The sequence below is a fragment of the Gymnoscopelus braueri genome (assembly GCF_963280865.1).
Source record: "Gymnoscopelus braueri genome assembly, chromosome: 12".
In the NCBI taxonomy this organism is placed as follows: Eukaryota; Metazoa; Chordata; class Actinopteri; order Myctophiformes; family Myctophidae; genus Gymnoscopelus; species Gymnoscopelus braueri.
The window spans coordinates 39,821,886-39,832,987 of NC_137614.1; the positions used below are offsets into that span (position 1 = coordinate 39,821,886).

At 43.0% G+C, this 11,102-nt stretch overlaps 1 protein-coding gene across 1 annotated transcript in view; it reads right to left on the reverse strand.

Annotated features, from left to right (window-relative positions):
• plxnd1 (plexin D1) overlaps window positions 1-11,102 on the reverse strand; it is a 123,072-nt gene that overhangs the window by 100,264 nt on the left and 11,706 nt on the right. The window contains exon 4 of the mRNA XM_080444941.1: window positions 9,814-9,914. Within this exon, the coding sequence (XP_080301067.1) occupies window positions 9,814-9,914 (101 nt within the window). The remainder of the gene's footprint in view (window positions 1-9,813; window positions 9,915-11,102) is intronic.

The window sequence follows — 11,102 nt, forward strand, 5'->3', positions numbered from 1 at the left end:
AAGTTAACTTTTAACTGCGTCACTTCAGAGGAAACTATGGAGCAACTTCAGAGATGTTTACACACCCCTGGAATCCATTAGAACGGTGGAAATAGAATGATAACAGCCAACGTGAGTACATAGGCTATAGACCTTTCCTAAAACTGTCCAATTTATTATACCCATGTGCTACTGTTTGTCTGTGTACCACGTAGGAGCGTTGTCGCAACATGATGTAATTAATTATTTGGGAGCAGCCAGTGTGTACCAATAGTATACATATTTTAAATGGCTTTCATATACTATTCCGGATCTGACTAATATGACAAGCTTATTGTGAACACAATAGGCTACAAATTAATATAAAAATGTATTTGGATAAAAAAAAAAAAGAAGGAAAACAAGCCCAATGTGGCTTATAATAATCAGACCAGGCAACAGTGCAGACAGGTAGATAGGCTAGAGCATATATTGGATCGGGATGACGGCTAGCGCAGTCTTCTCTTAAAGGCAATGGCTTCTGGCACGGTGATTGGTTTTATCATTGTAACGCCCAAACCACACCTATGCATAATGTAACGGGTAGCTCAGGTGTTTGGCGGGTGAGGGGGGTGCCATAGAATACCGAATTTTGCGGGGAAACGCCTCTTGCCTAGTCCGAAATCCCTAATTAGTGGTTTGTTCAAATCTGGCTCTGAATAGAGCCCTTAGACTTAGAGGTTAGGTTTAGGGGTTGGGTTTGGAGTTATGCCTGATTTTTAGCCTGTTTAGCTGCCCACCAGTGTCAGTGTGGAAATAGCAGATCTACAATGCATCATGCTGCAATCTGCTTGTAGATCTGCTTTTTGGTGTGCAGCCAAACTAAAGCAACTAAGTACAACTCAGGGTTTTGGTTTAAAATGCCATCCTAAAATGTTGATGTCCTCACAAGTGTAGTAATGTGTGTGTGTGTGTGTGTGTGTGTGTGTGTGTGTGTGTGTGTGTGTGTGTGTGTGTGTGTGTGTGTGTGTGTGTGTGTGTGCGTGTGCGTGTGCGCGTGCGCGTGCGTGTGCGTGTGCGTGTGTGCCTGTGTGTGTGCGTGCGTGCGTGTGAGTGCATGTGCATTAGGTGTGAATCTCAGCATGTGTGTGTTTGAGGGGAGCGAGTGTCCAGATTTCTTGTCTCACAGCCACTGGGGGACTAGGGGGGGCCGTGAGGTCAGCTGCTGAGCTAAGAATAGAACTAAATGGCTCTGCAAGCCGCACAAAAATCCCCTCCTCACCAGCACAACTCATAAACTCAGACGATGGTGTCTCAGCGGCTCAACAAACTCCACAACATCCCTGCTACAATGGACTCTGTAAAGACACCCCCGGTCCCATCAGGACGGTTCTAACACTACCATCGCAGGATGACTCGGCTTGATTCATTGCAATCCATAACTTCCATGTCCTACGCGGGATTCGAAACCCTGGGCTCCTAGACGAGACCACAATTCGACCGCGATTCCAACTAGCAACCCGCCAGGCTGGGTTGCCAAGCCAGAGCTGTGTAAGTCATGGATTGCAGCCATCATGGTGCGAGGAAGCTGGGAGAGGCAGCACTTATACGACATATACATGTTTATCACATGATTCCAGAGATGTACCGATTTGTTTGAGTTTTATTATGCAAAATGGCAGAACATTTAGTTTGGCAGAAATGGGCATGGTCTATATGGGGAGTTGGACAGACAGACAGACAGACAGACAGACAGACAGACAGACAGACAGACAGACAGACAGACAGACAGACAGACAGACAGACAGACAGACACGGACAGGGGCGAAAACAGAATCTCCACCTCCCCGTCTGGCGGAGAAAATGAGGCATCCCTGATAGGTCAGGGGAGATATTTATCTATGAAATTCAGGCACTATTATTCAACCAGTTGGTGTCCTACCCACAGTGCCGCTTTAGACTCCACAGGGGCCCTAAGCATGATACAGTTTTATGATAAAATAAGACTTTTAGGGTTAGGCGTGTGTCCTGATTTTTTTTTGCGGTTCTGGGCGGATTGGGTTCGTTTTTTTCGCGGTTCTGGGCAGATTGGGTTCGTTTTTTTCGGTGGGTAGGCGGGGCCCCACGCAACCTGCGTAGTGTGCGTGTAGGGAGAAGCGGCCCTGCCTACCCACACACCAAGGTCTAAATATCAATTGAAGAGTAGGGAGTGTACAAATGGAACCAAATGGAACCGTAAGGGTCCATCTGGTTACATTTGTACACTCTCAGAGATACAAATTTAACACTGAGGATTTTACTGTGTACTTACTACTTTAACATACTGTGTTTGTGAACGCTGGAGTTAATCAAGCCAACTGCACTTTGATTTACGATGATGATGGGGTCAGGAAACATTCCACTTCCAAAAGATTAATTTCCATTTACAAGAACATGAAGTGTGAAAACACATCATTCTCACACTCAAATAAACTCTGGATTTTTATCTTTGGGAACAGGAAATACACACAAGGCTCTACAGAATACAAACAAAGAACGGCATCCAGGAAAAACCATGATCTAGCCCAAGGGTTTCCAAACGTTTCAACTCAAGTCCTAAAAGATAAATGTTGTGTCTTTCCGGAACTCAAACTTATAAAAATGCGTAATTAATTATGCCCTATTTAAAAATAGTGAAAATAGCCACATCTACAATCTCACAAATCATCGTGATGTGACCCGTTGTGAGCTTGTAGATCGGCTATTTATTTTTTTTACTTTATTTTACTTCTTCTAAATCTTTAGATTTCTTTTTTTTAACATTTCAGAAAATCTTTTGAAGGAAAAAAAAAGATTTTGAAACTTTTTACTCGTGACCCATAAAAATGGGGAAACACCGTTTGGGAAACACTGATCTAGCCAACAAAAGAGAAGTAAACTCACAGACAGATCCGCAGACAGCATGATCTCATGACTGACCCGGAATGTCCCTCATCCATACTCACTGAGCAGAGGGCTGGCATTGCGTGCCAGGCCCAGCACGGCTAGCTTCTTCATGAGAAAGGTCTCTTATTCTCCCTTCCACTTTTTAAAAATAGTGTTTGAAACATGCATCGCTTCCTCTAGTCATTATTCGCAGTAACAGTCTGGATAGGGTGTAAATGATCACATATAGCATAATGTAAATGCTGATTAACACACATACTTTATTCATGCTCACATGCACATTCAGACGTGGTGTCTCACACACATGTGCGTGCACACACACACACTCGCTGGCACACACACACACACAAAGGCGAGCGTGCGCAAAATCACACTGAAACTCACACTCACACTCACCACCTATCAGTTCCTTTGCACACAGAGTTTCCTTCCAAACAGCTTCTTAAAATAAACAGAGTCAACAAGAAGAGCTAAAATATGAACTGAGAAAAGTCTCCACTCTCTGGGTGTCTGTGAACCAGAGACGTGAGAAGAAGAGAAGATCAGCTGATACGAATGTTCTCCCAGCATTGTGCACAGACAGGCATGCACATAATACACATAAACATTCTGTATAAATACTTGAACATACATGTCCACGCAGAGTACAGTATGGTACACGCACACACCCACACCCACACCTAGGCCAGTCACAATTATTACATAATCGTCTTATCGCAATTATTTGAGATAATCGCAATTATTTTTGCATAATCGTCAAAATCGTTTCCATGTTGAAAAATACATTTCTAAATGTAAAAAAGCAGAAATAGCAGATCTACAAGCTTGTAAGCTTGTAGATCAGCTATTTCCGTTATTTAAAAAAAATATATGAATTATTAAATATGTCAGTATTTTCTTTGTATATTCAAGTTATTTGTCCTGTGCAATATTTGCTTACGAAGCCTATAAGCCAAACAAAAATGTGATTTTTATTCATATGTTCCAGTTTTCAACGACAAATTCACTTCTTGTTTAACTTCTTACTGAAAAAGGCTGTATCTCGGCTCCTAAGCACTTTTTTTTTACAATGTATTTTTGGCCTTGGCACAGGGGTGATATAGCCAGAAATATTTTTGGCACTGAATGAGTTAAATTGTAAATCGCGATTAATTGTGTGACAATTAATCATCAACTTAAATTTGTAATCGTGACAGCCCTACCCATACACACACGCACAGTCACACACCCACACAAATTAATTCCATATCCCCTTCCACATCCCCTTCCACTTCCCCTTATCCATAACCATAACCATAACCATAACCAGTCTAACCCCAACCCTAAACATAACCCTAACATGACCTTAACCCTTACCTTATCCTTTACCCTAACACATACATGCCTAAACCTAACCCTTACCCTAATTAAAATAGTCTTGGCGTCAGCAAGTATTTCCCCAATAAGACATGCGTCCCCAATGAACTGGTCTAATGTCCAAAACGTGTCCCACAATATGGCCCATGTCAGGATACACACACACACGGACACATGCATGCTATGCACACACACATATACAAAATCGCTAATAGGCGCGCACCAGTAGACATATCCCAGGCTACATGGGCACATGATCGGAGGTCAACAAAGGGTACAAAAAGTGCATTCCTTTGAATGCTGATTGACTGCAGCATAAAGACTCTTGTTTAGATCGACTGCAAAACTTTTATCTGTGGTTGGGTCAAGCCGCCGCTACTCAGACAAGAATGCAGGCTCCAGTACAGACACGCATTCATATTGGCTTTACGCACTGGCATGCATAGAGACGTCAGACGCATGCACAAAATCTAAGGGACACCCACACAGACACTGGTGGATTATCAAATTATATGATGTCAATGTATTCCTTTTTGTGTGAGTGCATGATCCTTCTATCAAACAGAAAGAAGCATCCGCACCCACACGTCAACCCCAGATGCCCCAGATAAGAGGCCTCTCGCCTGAGGGTACATGCCATCCCTTCACACCCCCGGTGACCCATGGGACCACCACACCACTAGCCCAGCAGCCAGCATGACTGACCAAACACTGCACCAGACATACACATTCATGACATCAGCTCCATGGATCCTGAAGGCAAAACACACACACACACACACACACACACACACACACACACACACTCACACAAAGAAACGCGCATACACACGCTGCACACATGCACACCAATACCCACACACAGTCATGCGCACGCACGCACACACACACACACACACACACACACACTCACACTCACACTCACACACACACACACACACACACACACACACACACACACACACACACACACACACACTCCTATACTGTACAGTGTACACATGCACACATGTATATATGAGAGAGGCCACTCACACAAGCTGGCAGGCACACACAGGCATGTATGTCACAAGCAGACAAAGACACATGTGTACACGTGCGCACACAAACACACACGCATACACCCACAGACACACACAACCAAACCCACAAGCGTGCGCGCAAACACACACACCCACCTACACCCACGCGTGTGCGTGCGCGCACACACACACACACACACACACACACACACACACACACACACACACACACACACACACACACACACACACACACACACACACACACACACACACACACAAATATACCCACAAACACACACACACATACACACACACACGCACACACACACACGCACACATATATACCCACACACACATATATACCCACACACACACTCATCATTACACACTTTTGACATTTCCTTGTCAAAAGGGCCAGTGTGCGGTCTCTCCAGCACTCCCACTGCCATCATTACAATCAACGCTCTTTTGTAGATGAGGAGGAGAAGGGCAGAAAGAGAGAGCAGAGGGAGGACAGGGGGACTAGGACACAAAGACGGACAGAGACTCAGTGGTGGAAAGTAACTAAGTACACTTACTCAAATACTGCAATACTTTACTACTCTACTACAATTATTTGAAAATAGCCGATCTATAAGCTTACGTGTTAAATGTTTGGAAAAGTACATTTACTGTGGTACTGTATTATTCATCCCATTAACTTTTACTCAAGTAAGATTTTAAATACAAGACATATACTTAAGATAATTATTATATCGTGGTACTGCTACTTTAATTAAGTAAAAAAAAAGCTAAGCACTTTTTCCACCACTGGAGAGGCTGAGAGAAGGAAATGGGCAATACCATCCATATATTCTCGAAAACTGTAAGGAGAAAGGGTAGAAGGAACAAATATAGACTGGAGAGTAAATTTTGTGGTACAAACACAAGACATAGTCAAAAAAACAGCGTGGAAAATCGTTTAGTAGCTATTGATAGTTACTATAGTATGTGTGCAATTTGGGAAGGTTCAGTGGCAAAGCTGCAATACAGACTGGCTGCTTGTCCTAGAATGGTTACGCCTCATTTGGACAAACGGAAATAGCTATCTTTATAAATACTTCGCAAGATTTTATAAAATAAATTATCCTAGTGAAAATAGCGATCTACAAGTTCTTTTTTCCAAATGTTCACCCCCCAGAATAGGGACGCTAAGGTGTGGTTAATAAAATGTATTTTGTATTACATCCCCCCTTACATAAAGTACTGGTAAATCCCTCTTCAGGGCAGCAAAAAACGTACTGGAGAGTGGAGAAGACGCGATAAATGGCAGTGAAACTAAAGCTATCCCCTGTCACTCTCAAAATCCATATTTGGAAGATTTCTTTAGCTTCATCTTGAGGCATTAGTGTATGGCAAATGTATGGTATTGGGATACGATCCCAATACTATTGCATCGTGAAAAGTATCGTATCGAGAGTTACCTGCCAATACCCAGCCCTATTCACAACTTAAAGTGCAATGTTGGTGTTACTCCAAGATTCGATGATAAAAAATAAAAAAATCTTTACATGCACAGAGTTGCAACTACGACCCAACTTTCATGCGCTTCTTAAAGTTGTACAGTGCAGGTTTCAAAAAAACGATTTTTAGCAGCCGTCACTGCAGGCCGTTCATTTATTCCTCTGTTACCCAGAATTCCATTCGTTTTCACCGGAAGACGGAAGCGTTTCAAAAAGCGTTATTTTAATTGTTTTATACGATCTGTGGATCGTTTCTCTTAGCCAGTGGAACTTTAGTTACCGTGAGCTGTGTTTTCTTTTTCTGTTTTTTTTTCGATCTTCAAATCATACAATCTCTTAAAATCAGCTTGTGTTTCCTTTTTGTTATTAGCGCGGTAGTTCCTGGCCAAACAGGAAACCTGGTGCGGTAGTTCCTGGCCAAACAGGAAACCGGTGCATTTCCGCTTCCGGTTTCCGGCTACATGACGTCAATTTCGCGGGAAAGACACCCCTATCACCGTTCAATAGAAAATATATGTATAAAAGGCTTTCGGGGGTGAAATTCATGGAGTGGGTGTTGTGAAACTTTTGCCACTCACAAAAGATATACAATTTAACTTTAGTTTTGTTGAAAAAGTTACCTAGGATTACTTTAAGTTTAACTTTCACTTCACCAGGCATTTCAGGCTTTCATGGCCGGGGTTCTTCTGTTTTGTCACGTCCCGCACGTAGCGGCATGAGCTGTGATTGGTCCACTTTTGAGGGGACAGACATTCATACAAACAGAAAGACAGACGTGCAGACAAACACCGTTCCAGATGGCTTGGCCTTCCGTCACCCCGTCAAAAAAAAAAGGAAAACCCCTGAAAAAACATAACAAACCAGCGAGATGGAAAACAACCGGCATATTAGCAGACGACAGTGTGCAGTGCATGCACTCTCAGGGTTACATGAACACTCAGGGTTTCACAGTGCAGTCTCTCCCAGCCGTACGGGAGAGACCTGGCTGGCCTATGGCCATTACAGAGCTACAGAGCTGTAACACAACCCACATTAGTTCATATCTGCTATGATCTGCTTTTATCACCAAGCAACACACACACACGCACACGCACACACACACACACACACACACACACACACACACACACACACACACACACACACACACGCACACACGGACACACACACACATTTGTATCATTATACTTGTGGGGACATCAGGATTAGGATGGCCATTTTATAAATGCCATTTTTACAATTGTTTGAAATGTTTTGCCTAATCCTAGAGACAGGAAAATTGTCCTCACAATGTCTATTTCTCAAATTCTACTATACTTGTGGGAATGTTTGGCCCTCACAAGTAAAGTAAGTCAAGCACACATACACGCACACACACGCACACACATTGTTCTGAGTAGCAAAACAAGGCAGATAGCCAGTGAAGTGAGCGCAGAGCCAGGGCTGACAGACCAACATTAATCATGGTGGTGTACTGTACTCTCACTCTCTCACTCTCTCACCCTCTCATTCCGGCTCTTCAGGCCAAGTCCCTGTTCCATGAGCGCTCTCACACTGACACTGGCCTTGAAGCACACACTAGCATCCACATCCCCGTGGGACCGTTCCAAACTATGATGTTATTCCCCCGTCTAAACGGTAATAAACAGTGGTGGAAGAAGTTCTCAGATTTTATTATAGCATAATTTATAAAGTAGCATTACCACAATTATTTATATATTCTGATACAAGTAAAAGGCCTGTATTCGAGATTTTAAGTAGGAGTACAAAAGTATTGGCATCGAAACATACTTAAAGTACTAAAGTAAAAGTATTTTACAACATTTTAAGACTTGAGTGGTTTATACTGTATATGTGTTGTATTCATAATACACATCTACAAAGTAACTAGAAACTTAAGCTGTCAATAATTGTGGTGGAGCAAAAAATGTATTTGCCTCTGATATGTAGTGGGTAGAAGTATTAAGTATCAACATGTCCAATGTACTTAGTTACTTTCCAGCTCTGCTAACATCAACATCCCGTGGGACCGTTCCAAACGATGATGTTATTCCCCTGACTAAACGGTAATAAATAACGCAGCTAATCGGTACATCTACAGAACAGCTACTGGCAAGGCTCACGCTGGAATAAACCTCAGTCTAGAGGCAGGGGAAACAAGCGCTGGATTGATTATGAAAAGTTATTATTAATAAGCTTGAATTAAGTGGTGCTTTAAATCGTTTGTATATCTTCAGAACTGACATTAGGACCTGAGTCAATGAACAGATCCCCCATTCATCTACAGTACGGACAATTTTTCTTCGAATTATTGGTGCAAAACCGTGTGTACAGTCAATTATAAAATGTTTGGCAAGACTGGAGAACTAGAGACACAATGAGAACAAGAGACGTGTGTGCTTGTACATCGGCTAATTGTTGAAATAGGGCTCATGTGGTTAAATGTTTATTTGGCATTATTAAATGCCAAATAAACTATTACTTTACTTGAGTACTTTGTAAGTATATTTTGATGCCAATACTTTTGTACTTTTACGTAAGTAAAGGCCCTTACCTGTTTTTATATTATGGTGTTGCTACTTTCACGTAAGTAAAAAATCAGAGAACTTCTTCCACCGCTGGGTTGTCGTTGTTGTTGTTGATAGTTTTGCTGAGGTGTTGAGATGTGTCAGGTGGGTTCGTAAGTTCAGTTGGCATGTGCTGGGAGGGAGTTTGTGTGTGTGTGTGTGCGTGTGCGTGTGCGTGTGTGTGTGTGTGTGTGTGTGCGTGCGTGTGTGCGTGCGTGCGAGCGTGCGCGTGTGTGTGTGTATATATGTGTGTGTGTGTGTGTGTGTGTGTGTGTGTGTGTGTGTGTGTGTGTGTGTGTGTGTGTGTGTGTGCGCGCAGGTGTGTGTGTACAGTATGTGTATGTATGTGTGTGTGTGTGTGTGTGTGTGTGTGTGTGTGTGTGTGTGTGTGTGTGTGTGTGTGTGTGTGTGTGTGTGTGTGTGTGTGTGTGTGTGTGTGGTGTGTGTGTGTGTGTGTGCGCGTGTGTGTGTGTATCTCACCTGTTCTCCAACGTACACCAGCCACAGTAGACATCAACAGCACCCACGCAGTCACTGCAGCTCTTGTACTGACTGCAGTCTGACACTTTAACTCTCAGCATCTACAGTACGTGCACAAGACAACACACACACACACACACACACACACACACACACACACACACACACACACACACACACACACACACACACACACACACACACACACACACACACACACACACACACATGAATACACTAACGCAAGTATTTTTCTTGACAATCCAATCATACGTTAAAGGAGCATGAAACCCTACTCAAACTTTGAAGTTAGTTTTCCTGTACACATATTTTTTTTTAACAGAAGGCTAGAAACATGGCAGGCTGACCTTATACTATAAGGTCGGCATGCCATGTTTTTTGCTATTCTGTGTGAAGTATACAACACAGCTGAAGCTTTAATACAATTAATAATGGCCGTGTTTGATTTAGGTGTGCCAATGCCCAACCACACTGACAACAGTCAATGCATTCACAATGGTGCACCTAAATCTAACACGCCCATTGTTAATTTTATGAGCTACAGCTGCGTTGCTTACATCACAGTGTGGTGAGGTCAGTGCCTGCTATGTTTTTGCCCCTCTGTATTTTTAACCTGCACAGGAAAACAAACCACTAAATCGGCCTAGGATTGCATGCCTCTTTAAATCATGCCTTTGAAGTATATGTGTTAGTTTGCATGTTGGTTCTGTCACAACCTGCTCGAAATTAATTCCTCCTAGTGTGATTAATAAAGTTTGACTTCGAGGTTGAAATGTCTATTAAGTCTAGTATTAATCTATCACAAAACAGCATTTGATTAACCGTCTACGTGAGAACGAGACAGTATAGGGCCGTTTATGAGAAAGGAAGATTGGATATTTTCTCTGACGCAGTCGACAAACAGTTATGTGCGTTCGCTCACGTACAGGAGCCTATATTGTACAGACAAGATGCGACCACATCCTCCCATAAACATCGGCGCTACACGGGGGATAATCGTTCAGACTCAGCATGAAAAAGGTGCAGCTCCCCGCACAGTTGTTATGTTCACAAAATATGTGATTGCTCAGCTGAACTGAGCCGAGGTGGGTTCTACTGATGCAAATTGAGACCTGTTGCGACCGCATCTCTGGTCTGCTTGGCGCTGATCCGACCGCTTGGCACATGTTGCAGAGAGTGAGTGAACACACACACTGCTGACTGTCAGAACCAGTGATCAGGGTTATAGGCCACTGTATGGAGCCGTACGCTTAATTCATAGTCCGTCG